Source organism: Pteropus alecto, unplaced genomic scaffold (genome assembly GCF_000325575.1).
Source record: "Pteropus alecto unplaced genomic scaffold, ASM32557v1 scaffold71, whole genome shotgun sequence".
Classification (NCBI taxonomy): Eukaryota; Metazoa; Chordata; class Mammalia; order Chiroptera; family Pteropodidae; genus Pteropus; species Pteropus alecto.
The window spans coordinates 18,996,652-19,012,275 of NW_006433024.1; the positions used below are offsets into that span (position 1 = coordinate 18,996,652).

General features: G+C 56.8%; 2 protein-coding genes across 17 annotated transcripts in view; one reads left to right on the forward strand and one right to left on the reverse strand.

Annotated features, from left to right (window-relative positions):
* Positions 1-3,473, reverse strand: part of PEX16 (peroxisomal biogenesis factor 16) — a 7,084-nt gene extending 3,611 nt beyond the window's left edge. Inside the window, exons 1-5 of one of the 3 annotated variants that reach the window (XM_006908067.3) lie at positions 2,259-2,689; positions 2,018-2,053; positions 1,123-1,199; positions 423-556; positions 187-287 (exon numbers count right to left, since the gene is read on the reverse strand). In XM_006908067.3, the coding sequence (XP_006908129.1) occupies positions 187-287; positions 423-556; positions 1,123-1,199; positions 2,018-2,053; positions 2,259-2,370 (460 nt within the window). In that variant the 5' untranslated portion in view covers positions 2,371-2,689. Of the gene's footprint in view, positions 1-186; positions 288-422; positions 557-1,122; positions 1,200-2,017; positions 2,054-2,258; positions 2,697-3,021 lie in introns of those variants that run through there. The other 2 variants (XM_025044127.1, XM_015586331.2) reach the window with 2 other exon arrangements.
* Positions 3,474-6,288: 2,815 nt separating this feature from the next.
* Positions 6,289-11,689, forward strand: LARGE2 (LARGE xylosyl- and glucuronyltransferase 2). 14 transcript variants are annotated; one of them, XM_025044120.1, is made up of 14 exons: positions 6,293-6,575; positions 6,669-6,973; positions 7,299-7,381; positions 7,547-7,670; positions 7,920-8,091; positions 8,219-8,323; positions 8,724-8,836; positions 8,906-9,031; positions 9,123-9,278; positions 9,412-9,572; positions 9,887-10,230; positions 10,505-10,654; positions 10,757-10,952; positions 11,203-11,689. In XM_025044120.1, exons 2-14 carry the CDS (start codon positions 6,731-6,733, stop codon positions 11,666-11,668), a joined length of 2,439 nt encoding a protein of 812 aa, XP_024899888.1. In that variant the 5' UTR covers positions 6,293-6,575; positions 6,669-6,730; the 3' UTR covers positions 11,669-11,689. The 14 variants fall into 14 exon arrangements, with proteins under 14 accessions (XP_024899892.1, XP_024899886.1, XP_024899894.1 ...); XM_006908068.3 differs by having other exon boundaries at positions 6,298-6,575; positions 9,887-10,165; positions 11,203-11,545; XM_025044118.1 differs by having other exon boundaries at positions 6,290-6,575; positions 8,724-9,031; positions 9,418-9,572.
* The last annotated feature ends 3,935 nt before the right edge of the window (positions 11,690-15,624 follow it).

The window sequence follows — 15,624 nt, forward strand, 5'->3', positions numbered from 1 at the left end:
ATGCTCTGTCTTCTTTGTGCTGTCCACAAAAAAGGACGAGGATCTGACGCCAGAGCTCCTGAGTTCAAGTTTCAATTCTGCCCCAACCTAATGTTTTTCTTTTTGAATGGCAACATTCATTAGATCAGCTCTAAATCCACAAATGTCCCATGCTCCATTCCACTCCAGAGTGGGGAAGCAGCTTACCTGGGGACTGCGCCTGGGTCTCCCTGTCCAGCGGAATGATGGGGGGTGAGGTCTGGAGGCCAGCCTTGAACCAGATGAGCAGGAACATTCGCAGTACTGCCCTGGATTGGGAGTAAGGCAGGGCTGGTGGGAGAGTGACTAGCGGGCAAGGGGACAGGGGTGCTCTGCTGAATCCCATCTGTACAGCTGGCCTCAGGTACCCCACCCAGGGCCTGCCCACCACAGTTCTGACATACTTGGCCAGCTGGATGAGGGCGATGACAAGCCAACGGCCCACTTCGCCCCACACCTTGGCAGCCCCCATCTCCATGAACACCTCCACGCACTCCAGCACGCTCAGCCATGTCAACAGCTTCTGCTGGGACAGCGACTGCAAGAACCCCAGGCCAAGAGGTCAGGGGACACTCCCTTATCACAGACCCTCCCCCTAGGGCAGCGGTCTCCAATGTTTCTGGCAACAGGGACCGGTGCACCTATGAGAATCTAATGCCTGCTGATCTGAGGTGGGGCTGAGGTGGTGATGCTAGCGCTGGGGAGCGGCTGCAAATACAGATGAAACTTCCCTCACCCGCCACTCACCTCCTGCTGTGTGGCCTGGTTCCTAACAGGCCACTGACCGGTACTGGTCCGTGGCCCAGGGATTAGGGACCCCTGCCCTAGGAGACTCTTTTGACAGAATATGTGAATTTTCCCCTTTCCAAGTAACCTGTTAGATCTCCACCTGGGACAGGCTACTCCATGTCTCAGTCTCTTCATCAGATGGGGACACTGACACCTTGACATCTCACCTAATGAGATGACTTGAGGCTCAGATGGACGTAGGCATGTTTCATACTCTATGAGACCACAACATGTGCTACACACACAGGCTGGTTATTACTATTTTGTTCCCAAGTCCCTATGCTTCCCGCCTTCAGTTCCGGGCAGAGTTCTCACCACAGGCAACTTTTTCCGAAGCTCCTTCCGTAGAATTCCATCATTGAGCAGCACAAGCAGGTTAGAGGCGGAGTACACTGAGGGGTAGAGTGTGGCCTTGAGAGGCTGGCTCTGCAGCCTCCACCCCTTCACCTTCTCAGAGCTGCATGGGTCACCTATCACCTGCTGGGCTCAGCCACCCATAGACTATGTGGAAACCACTCTGCCTCTTAGCTCATATCCTCAGAGCTCTATGCTCCCCAACGTGATCTCACATGGGTGGTTGGAACAAGAAAGAATGATTTGATCTCAGTGACAAACCAGCTACTGCCCTGCTTAATAGCACTGGTCATCCAGCAGTCCAGAACTGTCCATTGTGCTCCAAATAGCCACAGATGTGTGGTCTCACCTCCTGGCCTCTGCTCTCTCTGCAGCCTGTTTCTGAAAGCCTACTCCATCTCCACCTTTCAAACCCCACTCGTTCTTTCGGGACCGTCACCTCCAGTACTCACTGGGCAAACACTACAGAGGCAGTGGGGTCCTGGAATCTGGGAGATCTGGATTTGAATCCTTTTTCTAGGATCATCAGTGGCTGTTCCCTAACTTCACTGAACTTCTGTTCCCTTAACTGGACACTGAGGACCGTACCCACTTTATATGACTGTGGGGAGGAGTAACTGAGCATAGGCAGGGAAGGCACTTGACCCAGCTGCCTGACCAGTCAAGGTCCCCAGATTTGCTTCTCAACTATGGGGACATAGAGGGCCCAGGACAGAGGATGCTGGACCTTCGTCCCATTCAGTCACAGCACAGGATGGTCTAACGGGAAGCCTAGGACTATAAGCTGGGGTGGTCACCCCTCTGGGACGCCCTCCTGGGCCTTCCCATCCCCCAACCACCCCTCAGCCCGGCTCACCCAGCTCTGACAGCTCGTGCGAATCGGCGAAACGACCTGAGGAGAAGGCACAGAAGGAAGCGTCGGTGAGCACTGCCTCACCCTGAGGCTTTGGATCCCTGGATGTCCCCTCCCTATGCCCTACGGGAATTGGAAGGTACTTCTCAAGCACAGCGATCACTACCCTGACTCCGCAGAAAAGGGGGCCAGTGGGGTCAGAGGTCAGAGCCCCGAAGGGATGGGTCAAAGGTCGGGGTGGCACCTGCCAGCAGGTAACTGAGGCCCCGCACTGCCGTCTCCAGCTGGGCCGTGGCGGCCGGGTGACGAGTCACGTACTCCTGGTAGCGGAGGCCCAGGAGCCGCAGCTTCTCCATCCTGCTCGAGGGACCGACAGACACACTGACCGACAGTAGGAGTGGTTGCGGCGCCCTGTTTCCTGCGCCCTCCTTCCTGCTTCCGGTCCTAGGCCCGCCTCTCGATTGCTTAACTTCCGCAGGCCAGAAGTACGGTGACGTGAAGGACCATGGAGCCCCTCATCACCTCATTTCTTAAATCGCCTCCCACTAGGGTAGCGTTTAGCAACTGTGGGCCTAATCCCGCCTCCCTACTCCTTCAAGTCATTGGTTAACACACTCTCCGCCCCCGACCCGTTCAACGCTGTCGGGACCGGCTTTTCCGCCTTCCCGGTTGGCTGCCCTTGCGTCTGCGCAGTTCCAGCTGGAGTCTTTCCAATAGAACACCGAGAGGCTCGAACGGGACCGGATTTTAAAGGGCTGGGAGATAGCGCGCGGAAAGGAGCCTCCATCAGACTTGGGGAGGTGTCGAGAGTCTAAGGAGAGTCGAACTGTGTCTCGGCAGGCACAAGTGTGGCCAGGTGCCTCGTCTCCCCCCGGAGGTAGTGCTGGGGAAACTAAGGCAGCGAGGAGTCCAGCATCCCACGTAGGTTCAATCCCCCGGCCAGCACTGTTAGTGCTCCGACTTCGGCCCCAGTTCCCGCAAGGACTCTGCCACCCAAGAGCGCGCACCTGCACTCCCACCTCCGTGGAGAAAACCCTGGCCTGGGCTTCTGCTCTCAGCTCGGAGCGACCTTGGTCGGGAGTTTCCCTTCTCTGGGCCTCGGGTATCCCCATCTGTAAAATGGTTTGAGGGCAGACTTGGTCTCGGAACGCGGGATCAATCTCAAAGCGCTTTTCGGCCCTCTGATGCCATGCTTTGTGACCTCTCGGTCCTCAGCTGCTTCCCAAGGGATGGGGTGATTCCTGGGAATCCCATCCTAAAAGAGGCAGCCTAGCTGGACCGGTCGGCGGCGGGAGAAGAGTGGTCAGAGGTGGAAGGAACAGAAGCTCGGGGAGGTAGCCGCTGATTGGCTGTGAGGAAAGGGGCGGGCCTCGCCCGTCGAACCTTTGTTGGCAGATTGGTGGTACCCTGAGAATAGTAATACATTATTTTACATAATCCTCTCCACCAGATATTATCTCCAGATGAAGAAAAGATCCGCTTAAGAACCAGTCAAGATTCTAAAATCCGGGTCTAGTCTGACCACAGAATCTAGGCGTTTTAAGTACAACACTTCACCAGGAAGACACAGCCTCTCCTTGCATTCACTCCTCCTAGCCTCCTCCCCAGCTTGACTTTTTTCTGTATCTTGTGGGGAATCATAGCTGCCCTCCCTACTCAGGCCAAGGAATGAAGACCCAGGGAGACGTGTCCAGGCACCTCTGGAGAGGCAAAGGCCTTGGAGAACTCAAGAGGTGAGCTTGGGCATCACCAGCATCATTTCTCACCATCTTCTGCATGTGAGGCTCACTCAACTCTTTTTAGCAACCCTGCTAGGTTGCTGTGAATTCCTTTTCACAGATGGGGAATAAAGCCCAAGGAGGGGAAAGAACTTGTCCTGGGTCACACACCATGGCATTGGCCAAAAGGACCACAATGCAGGTCTCTGTGACGGTGCTCTTTCTCCTACTGCCCACAGCCAAGCAAGAACAGTGACATGTTGAGGCCATTTGGTCATGAGTCAAGTTAGTAACTGGGATTAAGACCAGGGTTTAGGGCATTCAGTATGGGGCTCTTTCTCTCTTCCTCCTTGCACCCCACCATCTTAATTTGTTTCCCAAACCTCACCAGTGGATAGTCTTCCAGCTCCTCTCTCTCTGAATGTAGAGAGAATGAGGAGGGAGAGTGTGAGGTTTCTTTGGCATTTCCAGGGCTGGTGGTCCTGTGCTTCTGAGGAGGAGAGGGGCATGGAGGATTGAGGAGCAGCCTCCCCCCACAGAATATGAGGGGTTCTTGGGCTGGAGCCTGTTTCTCTTGCCTCCCTTCAGGACTGGGAAAGGATCATGGGCCCAGCCGAATTGCCTCTCTAGATCCTGGGCCTGATTAGGTCCCAGAGACAAATAGTGGCCATGTGTGCAGGAGACGCCCAGGGCAGCTCCTCCCTGCTGGGCCCCTGCCTAGATTTGGTCACCTGGCTGGACTGAAAGGGCCTCTGGGCAGGTTGATCCGGATCTCTCCTCCTAACTCTCCTCCTAAGTCTGCCGTGAGCCGCAGGGGAAGAGAGCTAGAGCTAGACCAGTCCAACAAGTACAGATGAAGACACTGAGGCCCAGAAAAGGTCCTGACTGGTTAAGGTCACACAGCAAAGTCCTGGGCAGAGCTGGGCCAAACTCTGTCTCAAGCTTAGAAGACTAGCACCCACTCAAATGCTCATACATGTCTCCCTTTCCCCTCCACAACTTAGAAGAGGCCTTGGAGGCATCTCAGCAACTCAATTTCCCCTGAGTGGTAAGGTTGAGTGAGAGGTAGGGTCAGCATTGCAAGTGACCACAGTCACTCTGCAGACCCGAATGCTGACCCAGCTTCCTCCACAAACTCCCTGGTCAGGCCCTAACTGTTTGCTACCTGCTCCTTCACATTCAACCTCCACAGACACTATCTGTTGAGGATCTTGCAGAGGGAGTCACCCACCCTCCGCCCCAGCTCCAGGCAGAGATGAGGGGCAGAGGGGCTGGGGGCTTAAAGCTCCAGATGCTTGGGTGGCCCCTGCATTCTCTGATCTCAATTCCCGGATACACGAGGAGCTGCCGAAAGTCTCCATGGCAACCACTGTCCCTGGCCTCCAAAGCCTCAAGCCCAACCTTCCTTGCAGACCTCCATCTCCCAGAGAAAGGCATCTCAGTGGAAGAGACTTGGAGGTCTCATGCTGGGCTGCTTTGCCACAGCTTTTCTGGGGGTTGGGCTTCTCAGGCCTTCACTTTTTAAGCTAAAGGACACAGTCTGAGCCCCTTTCCAGGTCATGGCAAAGCCCTGTGAGTCCCATCCACTTTCAGCACATACTTAGGGCCGGGTATGTGCCAGGCCCTGATTGACCCAGTACCATGAGTGGCCACCTTCTAAGGGGTGGGGGAGACAGATTATAAACAGACAAGGTCAAAGTACTAGGAATAAGCCTAGGGATGCAGAAGTAGAAGCCAGCCTTGTGAGAATCTGGAAGAATCCGGGCAGAAGGAACATCAAGGGTAAGTCCTAGGACAGGAAACTCAGGAGCAGCAGGAAACTGTCTGCAGGGTAGAGCCTGGGGAATAAGCCCAAGGGTGTTCTAACAGGTTACTTGGACCCTCTGGGGTAAGAAAATGCCTGTGTCACAGGACCGATGTGAGGGTTAACTGAGATGAGGCTTGGTGGAATCCGGCACAGGGCCTGGCACCGAGTGTACGCGCTCAATCAACCGTGGCTGTTGTTCACGGTCCAGAGCGCCCACCAACCCCTCCAGGGCCGAGGCCATGCTGGTGCCTGCTGTGGGGTTCGGGGGTGGGGGGTGGAAAGGAAGAGGGCCAGGCCGGCGTCTGGCAAAATCGCGGAGGTCTAGGCGAGCATAGGGGATCCCGGCCCTGCCCAGGCGACCCACGCCCCGCCAGTCTGTGAGGTCTCTTGCCAGTTCCTGGGCAGGAGGCAACCCTCTTAAGGCTGCTTTGTCCCAGCCGCGCCGGGTCGCGGGCAGGCCACGTGGAGCGTGGGTGGAGCAGACGCGAGGGCAGGGAGGAAAGCGGGGCTCAGGTGCTCACTGGCTCCAGGGCAGGTCTCGGCCGCCCCGCCTCCAGCCCTCTGAGCAGGTGTCTCCAATCCCCAGGGCCAGCATTCCAGCCCCCTCCCTCTTACTCTGGCAGTCCCTTTCAGCCCAGGCCCGGGGTCACGGCCCCTCTCACGGAGGGACGTTAAGGGGAGGCGGTGGGGCCCCAGAGCAGCGAAGAGGGGGATGGGCTCACAGCAGGTAGCGGGGACTGGGCCTTCCTGAGTGGCGGTTTCTCCCACGCCGCTTCCTCAAGCTATCCCGGGGGTTTCCTGGGTTCCTCCGGATCTTGGGGGGAGGCCGTCGGATGGCGGGGCAGGGGCGGGGTCAGGCCCCCGGGGGGTCTCCCCGCCCTTCGGGCTCAGCCAAGCGGAGGTGAAACCTGAACCCAGGTTGGGGGCGGAGCTGGCTCCTGCTCGGACGGGCCAGGCCTGCGCCTCCACCCACTTTCCCAGCACCCTGGCCGGCTTCTGGAAGAGTAAGGTCCAGGTCCCTAAGCCGCTGGAGCAGGTGAGGTGGCAACTCAGCATAAGTGGGGACCGGGCAGCCGTCGGGCCCGGCCGCCCAAGGGCTGACCCTCCTCTCTCCCTCCTGGGTCTGTAGAGCCGGAGATGGAGCCAGCAGCCTGGGGGCGCGCCCCGCCCTGAGCGCCCCCGCAGGCGGCCATGCTGCCCCGAGGGCGCCCCCGGGCGCTGGGGGCCGCCGCGCTGTTGCTGGTGCTGATTCTGATCGGATTCTTCCTGTTCGGCGGAGACCTGGAGTGCGAACGCCGTGAGCAGGGAGGCCCGGGATCCTTCCCTTGCTCGCTAACGCCACGTGTCCCCCCAGACGGAGACCTGCCGGCGGACCACGGGGGCTGCAACCGCTCCGACTGCGTCCCGCTTCGGCCGCTGCCTCCCAAGTGCGAGGTAGGTGCGCGCGGCCCCTGGCGGCGGGAACCCGGGGGGCGCCGCGGCCCCATCCTGGCCACCCAGGCACCTGTGGGAATCACACCTGGCGTCGTCGCTCCTGCACTGACCAGCCAGCTGGGGGCGCTTCGGGTTCATATCTCCCCTGCTCCCAGCCTCAGTTTCCCCATTTGTGAAACCAGGGGACTGGACTCTTGCTCCGCCCCAGCCCCCTACTCTCGTCTAGCTCGGATGACTTGTGGGACTACAAGTCCAGGCCCGCCCAACCATGGGTCCTCACGGCCTAGTGGAGGGGGTGCTGCTGGTGACCGTGTCTCCTCCTCAGCTTTTGCATGTGGCAATGGTGTGTGCGGGACATAACACCAGCCGGGATGTCATCACCCTGGTAAAGTCCATGCTCTTCTTCAGGTACAGCCAGGTGTTGGCGGTGGGGGTCCAAGAGTGGGGGAGGGGACAAAGTCTTGGGCAGGATTGAAAAATTGGTGTTTCCTCTTCTGAGCCTCATGGGGTTGGGCTTGCCCCATGTTATTACTTCTGGGCCCTATCAGCTTTGCTGCCCTGTCCTCCCCAAAGGAAAAACCCACTGCACCTCCACTTGGTGACTGATGCAGTGGCCAGGAACATCCTGGAGACACTTTTCCACACATGGATGGTTCCGGCTGTCCGGGTCAGCTTCTATGATGCGGAAGAGCTCAAGGCAGGAGCCCTGGCCCTTCCGCCCTCCTCCCCAGCCTGCCCAGCCCTCTCCTTCCTCCCAGGGCGTGGGGGGTAGGGAGAGGAGAGGTTAGAGCTGCCTGGGACCCCCAGTTCCATCACACTTACTGAAGCTCGAATCCCTCACCTCTCCTGGGGCTCACCCCTTCTTCGCCCTTTGTCTCCCTGAGTATGTTCTGGCACTCGCCACCAGGCTCCACCAGGCTCATGCTCTGTCCTTCCTACCCAACAGCCTCAGGTCTCCTGGATCCCCAACAAGCACTACTCTGGCCTCTATGGGCTAATGAAGCTAGTGCTGCCCGGTGCCTTGCCTCCTGCCCTGGCCCGTGTTATTGTCCTAGATACGGATGTCACCTTCGCCTCCGACATTGCAGAACTCTGGGCACTCTTTGCTTATTTTTCTGGTGAGTGGCCTGGGACCCTGCCCCCGCCAGCCCCTCTCCCTGGCCCATACAAGCACCCCTATGGCCTAGCCCTGAGCCGAGGTCCTGCGGCAGCCTCAGGCAGCTCCCTCGTGCCCTCCTCTCCCAGACGAGCAGGTGATCGGTCTCGTGGAGAACCAGAGCGACTGGTACCTGGGCAACCTCTGGAGGAACCACAGGCCCTGGCCTGCCTTGGGCCGGGGATTTAACACAGGTGGGGATGGTGTGGGGAGGCAAGAGGGGTGGCCACTGGTCCCTAGGCCCCAGGGACTAGGCAGCGCACAAAATGCTAGGAAGCCCCCCAGACTTAGTGCTGTGGAAAGAACACTGGGAGAAGAGCCAGAAAACAGTTCCAGCCTTGGCCGTAGATGCTGGATGACTTTGGCAATAAAACTGCGCCTCAGTTTTCTCATCCATTAAATAGGGATTTTACCAGCCCCGGGACCACTGAGTGGGAGAAGATGGCTATGGAGGTGCTCCGTAAGCTGTGCAGCACCTCCCCTTCACCCGCAAGAGGATTGTAGTCCATGCTCATGTCAGAAAATATCAATAAGCCTAAAAATAAGCAGGGGCTAGGTCATCCCAGGTGGGCATGACAACCTCTTCGTGAGCAGGTGTGATCCTCCTGCGGCTGGACCGGCTTCGGCAGGCTGGCTGGGAGCAGATGTGGAAGCTGACAGCTACGCAGGAGCTCCTCACGCTGCCTGCCACCTCGCTGGCCGACCAGGTCTGGAGAAGCCTTCTGGGGGGAGGGGGACAGGCTCAGGGCCAAGGTGAGATGGCTGTCTCTGCCCAGGACATCTTTAATGCCATAATCAAGAGGCACCCCGGGCTGGTGCTTCCCCTGCCTTGCATCTGGAATGTGCAGCTGTCAGACCACACGCTGGCTGAGCGCTGCTACTCAGAGGCAGCTGACCTCAAAGTGAGTCGGGGCGGGGGGCTAAGTGGGGGCGGTGGGCTGAGGATGGGGACCCCTTCCCCCACTCCCGCACCGACACCCTCCCGGGTCACAGGTGATCCACTGGAACTCACCGAAGAAGCTGCGTGTGAAGAACAAGCACGTGGAGTTCTTCCGCAACCTCCACCTGACCTTCCTGGAGTACAATGGGAACCTGCTGCGGAGAGAGCTCTTTGGGTGCCCCAGCCCACCCCCACCTGAGGCTGAGCAGGTGAGAGAGCCGCCTTCTCTTGTCATGGAAAGACTCTGCCCCGCTCTGCTCCCGTTGGACCTAGTCTGGTCTTCTGGTCTGGGGACTTGCTCGCCCGCCCCAGCCCCCGTCCTTCTCCCCTCGACTGTCTCAGTTGCAGCGGGCCCTGGCACACCTCAGCGAGGAGGACACCTGCCTTGAGTTCCGTCAGCAGCAGCTCACTGTGCACCGTGTGCATATCACCTTCCTGCCCCATGAGCCACCGCCCCCCCGGCCTCACGATGTCACCCTTGTGGCCCAGCTCTCCATGGACCGGTGAGGGTGCTGAAGGCAACCCCAGAGAGCATGGCGCGGGCTGAGAGGAGGGTAGAAGGAAGAGGTCTCACTGCCCGATGCTTGAGGAGTTGCAGAGGTTGGAGACACTGGACATGGTGGAAGGAGCTGGGCTTGGGATCATTTGGGTGCCCTCCGTAGTAGTGAGACCATGGGCGAGTCTTAATATCTCTGGCCTCTCAAAGGAGCAAGTACCCACCTGTGGGGTAGTTGTGAAGATTAAATAAGACTGCTCAAAAAGACACTTGAGGGGTGTCTGCAGTAGCTCCCTGGGCTGACTACCCCCCTCGCCGCAGGCTGCAGATGCTGGAAGCCCTGTGTAGGCACTGGCCGGGCCCCATGAGCCTGGCCTTGTACCTGACAGACGCAGAGGCCCAACAGTTCCTGCATTTCGTCGAGGCCTCGGCGGTGCTCTCTGCCCGGCAGGATGTGGCCTACCACGTGGTGTACCGTGAGGGTTCCCTCTACCCTATTAACCAGCTTCGCAACGTGGCCATGGCCCAGGCCCTCACGCCTTATGTCTTCCTCAGTGACATTGACCTTCTGCCTTCCTACTCCCTCTACGACTACCTCAGGTGGGCGGGAGAGGAAGGTATATGGATGGGTGTGGACAGGGTTGCGGGTACCTGCAGGGCCCTAGGTGAGTGTATCCCTCCTTTCTGGGCCTCAGTGTCCCCTGTGAAATGGGGTTTGTATTACAGCCGGGGGTGAGACCACACCATTTCTCTGGGCTGCCGTGAGAGCGTAGGGGAGGCTGGGGCCTGCTTCCCACAGCAGCTCCACTCGTGTCGGTCTCCTAGTGGGCATCAGTGAGCTAGCTTTTGAAAGCCGGTCATAAAAGCAAGAGAATCACTGGGTCCAGTGCTGGAGGCAGAGCCTTCTCTTGTCTCCTGTTCACGGTGCTCCCTCCTCAGGGCCTCCATTGAGCAGCTGGAGCTGGGCAGCGGGCGGAAGGCAGCTCTGGTGGTGCCAGCATTCGAGACCCTGCACTACCACTTCAGCTTCCCCAACTCCAAGGCCGAACTGCTGGCCTTGCTGGATGCTGGCTCTCTCTACACCTTCAGGTAGGAGAGGCCACTGCTCTGTCTCCCTGTTTTTCACACCAGCCCCCACCACCCGTGAGCTCCTAGCCTCAGCCTGGCTCCCCGCCCTGTCCTGCTCCACAGATCTCACGAGTGGCCCCAGGGTTACGCGCCCACAGACTATGCCCGATGGCGGGAGGCTCAGGCCCCATACCGTGTGCAATGGGCAGCCGACTATGAGCCCTACGTGGTGGTGCCACGTGACTGCCCCCGCTATGATCCCCGCTTTGTGGGCTTTGGCTGGAACAAGGTGGCCCACATTGTGGAACTGGATGCACAGGTGAGGGGAATCCTTCCTGCCTCCAGCTTTGATTTGAATACCTCCAGACCCAGGATCACTACGTCTGGGTGAGGCACACTGCACCGGTAGGTGGCGCTGTTAGAAGTTCCACCTTCTTTAGAACCAAAATTGGCTGCCCTTTGGCCCTGGCTTTGGCTCTAAGAGGCTACTGGATAAGCCTGCTCCCCACCCCAGAGCTGTTCTACCCCCAGCCCAGGCAATGACCTTCCGTCTGCCCCCACCTCCGCAGGAGTATGAGCTCCTGGTGCTGCCAGAGGCCTTCACCATCCATCTGCCACACACCCCAAGCCCCGACATCTCCCGCTTCCGTTCCAGACCCACCTATCGTGATTGCCTGCAGATCCTCAAGGATGAGTTCCACCAGGACTTATCCCGCCACTATGGGGCTGCTGCCCTCAAATACCTCACTGCCCTGCAGCAGCCTGAGGCACCCCAAGGCTGAGCCTGCAGGAGGCACCCCTGCCCTTTGCCTTGGCTCACACCCCACAGACCCTGGAGCAACCGTGCCACTTCTCCTGCTCTGTTATTTAAATTATTTAAGGTCTCTGTGGGAAGGGCTGCAGTGGAGCATCTGTGAGGTGGGGCCTACGGGCCTCCCTTTGCTGCTACTGTATCTGAGGTCTAGTCTCCTTCTGCTCCAGCTGGTTTGGGGCTGGTTCTCCCATCCTCAATTATATATCCTTTTTTATAATTAAAGTTTTAAAAGCTTTGTTGCATGTTTGTCCTGGTTTGGGGCACGAGGGCATCCATGAGGCCTGGGAGTTGCTGAGTCTTGCTGGAGTCACAGCGGGGCCCGGTTGCTCCCCCAGAGACCGGGACGGCAGTGTGTCTTGCCCACCCTCCCTGGCCCCAAACCCAACACCATGAGGCTGAGAGACTTTATTTGGCTTTATTTAGTAAAATGTTAAAATAAATAAATACAAATTGATCAGCTGCTCTGTATCCCCCCACTCCCACCCCCTCAAAACAAAAATCAAACAAACAAAAACAAAAACTTTGAAGCACAAAACTCCAAATACAAGTTCTACCAAGACTGAAATCACAAAGGGCGCAGACGAGAGACAGGTTGGGGGCTGGCTGGCTCTTTGCTGCTCAGAGCTTGCTGACCTCTGGCTGCCCGTCCTGTCCTGCCTGACTGCAGCTTACCCTGGGCTGAGGACTCAGTGATGCTGGAGGGAGGGGCAGGGGCCAAAGGCTGCCGTGGGGGACAGTGGAGTCCTCGGAGTTCGAGAAGAGCCTTGTGGAAAGGGAGAGCCAAGTGGGCTTTGGATTTGGGAGCCCTGCTCTCCCTTACAAGGGCTATTTTTAAGATTTCCACCATGGCTCTCTGGAGGGTTAACTCCTGGCTTCCTCCTCCTCACATTGTGGGGGGGCCAGAGGGATTTTCTCAGGGGCCACCCCCTGCCTTCTTGTCCAGGTGCTGACACTGAGGATGGCTGTAAGGGTGAGAATGGGCCTCCTGTTTCCTGCCAAGGGTGCCCAGCTGAGGGGTGGGGGTGAGGCCCACAGGCATTTACACAGAGCAAGGTTGCCTCCATCCCACAGAAGCCCTGGAATCTGGAGAACCCAAAGCCTGGAAAACATACCTGGGCCACCATCCATCCTACTACTCAGAAGAGCCTTTTGACCCTGGGGTAAAAGTCTCCTATTAAGCCCTTTGGATAAATAAGAAAGACCACACCCTAGAAGAGAGCGAAGGGAAGAAACCACTTCGAGTGTGTTGTGGGGTTGGGAGAGCCCAAGGAGGCTCTGCTGGCCCCAAGAGAGGAAGTGTCTGAGATGGCCAGAGAGGCGACTGCACAGAGACAGGTGAGCGGGAAATGTGGTCACCCTCATGGGAGAGGCACGAGGGAGCAATTTTGCCCATCCTCTCCGCCTGCTGAGCCTGAGCCAAGCAGCATCAGGGGCAGAGAGGCAGGCCTTGTAAGGAAAGCGGGCACTCAGGTGGTGCCAGCTGGAGGCTGCCATGGCCATGTTGCTGGCCCCACAGGTCTCTCTACCAGGCGTAACCAGTAGGCTTGCCCTAAAGGGCCTGGTAAGGAAGGAAGCAGAACTCTGGATGAGCTCAGTAGAGGTGAAACAAGACCCAGCAGGCTCCAAGAAAGAAAAAGGACCTGTAGGCCATTGGCAAGAATGTGAGCTGAGCTGGGAAGATGACAGCAATGTGACTTCTCTGCCTCGAGGGCACAGCGCCTGAGCCACAGGACCGACAAGGGCCCCTTGATCAATGGCCAGGTGGGGAGTTTTCTAGTCCCAGACAGCTGCTACCTGGTCTCAGATATGTCTGTCAGTGGCTAAACTTGGGTGTGGGGAAAGAACAGGAGGGAGGGAGGAGGAGGTGGAGGCAGCTCAGGTAGGGCAGTTATGAGTGTGTGTCACAGGCACCAGCAGGTCGGGGCAGACAGCGGATCTTCTCTCGTCAGGAGAGTGAAGGGAAAGGAGACCGAGTGACTAGAGCTCTTTCCTTGCAGTAAGGGGTGTTTTGGAATTTGGGTCCAGAATGTGGTTTTGGGGCAGGGTTGCATTTTATACTCCATACTAGCTGCCTCCCAAAACAGCTCATATCTGAACTTCGGGAAGAATCCATGTCCCAATCTTGGGCAAGTTCAGAGTGTGACTGCTCACAGCAGTAGGCAAAACACCGATCAAATCCTAGCCCTGCCCCACCCCAAGAATCCTCAGGCATCTCCTTTCTGAGCGAAGGCCTCTAGTGATGATAGTTTCCCAACTTCTTTCAAGAAGGTAGGTACTGCGTGGCGAGCTCCAGGCTCTGGGCCCAGACAAGTCCAACAGGAGAGCTGAGACAGGGCCTACAGCCTGCCACTGGGCTCTGAACCTCTGCCAACTATTCCCCCAACTAGTCCAGGCATCTCCAAAGCTCCCTGACTAGACATAGCACCTTGGTTTCCGCACGAGGAAAGGGAGCTCTTCTCTGTCCTCCTCAGCCAGGGCCTGGCTCTGAGGCCTGTCAGCCGGCCACTCTTAATCCCCTTTTCTAATCTCCCCAGGAAGATGAGTATCCGGAAACAGTTGGTAGCGATGAGACATATTTAACCTAAGAAGTATCTCTGCGGCATTTACTTTCAGGATCCATCTTTGTCTCTCCGGGTCTAACTGGGCGAGGGAAAAACTAATGGGACCTTTTCTGCCCCTCCTAGACTCTGGCCATGAGGCAGCATGGGGTAGGCTGGGATAGTGTCTCTGCTTTCCTCCTGTCAGCCAGGTACGCATTGCGCAAAGGACTCCAGCAGGAGCACGCGCACCTGACAAAATTTCCCACAAGGTGAGATGATAGAAATGGTCTGAACCTTTCAGAACCCTGGTTTTCTCAAGAAAGAGACAGACCAAGCCAAGGCAAGCTCAGTGATTCTAGCCACAGGTCACCCAGGAATCGCGTGGGTGGGAAAAGGAGAGCAAATTCCATCTCTGGTGCCTGGGACCAGCAGGCAGAGAAAGGGGCTGGATTTTCAGACCTCTCTTCAAAAGCAAGACAGACACAAAGGCCACCCTGGGGCTCTCCGTCTCAGAGACACCATGTACCCTCAAGACATCTTACTCCATCGTTCCTTCTAAGCACCAAGGGCTGATGTAGCTAGCCTGCCCCCTGCCCCCTCCCATGAAGGCCAGGGTGCATGGGCACCAATGAGCTTCACTGGCCATGTCCTTCAGAGTTGTCCCCCAGGCACTCAAAATGCTGGTGGCAGAAAGACCGAGAGCAGCACCAAAGGAAAGGATCTCATTTAGGCACCAGCCTTTTGCTGTAGCGAAATCCGAGGGGACAGTGGGTAGGGCCCTGACACCATCCACACTCTACTGGGCTTCAAAACAGGAGCCCAGATCCCTGCACTGAGAGGAGAGGGCAGTCTTTTCTGAGGAGGGCAGAATGGGGGGACAGTTCCGTCCCTGCCCGGCCGGGCTGCAGCCTTCCAGAGGACAGAAATCGTGGAGACTAGCCCACCAGTTTGAGACACAAACACGGCAAAATGTCATCATGATCAGCAGGTTCTGTGCTAAAAAATTATAACTACACAGCATTTTCTCCAGTTCTGACACCTTTTTAATAGAAATCACTGTTTTTAGGAAACAAATAGCACTTTTGTAATTTTTTTACAATGTTTCTTACCTTGATCTTAATTTAAGTAACACTAGGAAGACCTCAATATCTTTTATTTTCCTTTTTAATTTAAAAAAAAGTTGCTGTTTTTTTCCCCAGATACAAAGATTTTTGCCCTTGCATAAAAAAACAGTGCCCCGAACGATGACACAAGGACTCACACAGACTCACTGGACCTCACTGACAGACACTATGACTCCTACCCTACCATGCAAGGTCTCAACTACCCTTAATCGGACTGTCAGCCTGAAAAACAGCTTTTCTATTCCTTATTTTAGTTTTTGTTACCAAAAAAGTAAAATAAACAACAAAATAAAACTTTTTTAAAGAAAAAGGAACAAAAACAAAAATTAAAAAAAAAAAAAAAAAGGAACGTCTCCATTCAATTCACACACACCTGGGTCGCGTGCTGCTTCGCTCAGGATCTTCTCTTCTTATAAATATAGAAAAGGGATGGAGCTTGTTTTCAAGTAAAATCGCTGATCCACCTTTTGTCCTTCCTTGCCACACACACCCTTCGTCCCTGCCCTGGGCGGG

Coding starts and splice junctions, on each gene's coding strand:
- LARGE2 (XM_025044117.1), top strand. CDS start 6,731: ATGCTGCCCCGAGGGCGCCCCCGGGCGCTGGGGGCCGCCGCGCTGTTG. Junction 7,382..7,546: donor AAGTCCATGCTCTTCTTCAG/GTACAGCCAGGT, acceptor TCCTCCCCAAAG/GAAAAACCCACTGCACCTCC. Junction 10,953..11,202: donor TTGTGGAACTGGATGCACAG/GTGAGGGGAATC, acceptor CCACCTCCGCAG/GAGTATGAGCTCCTGGTGCT.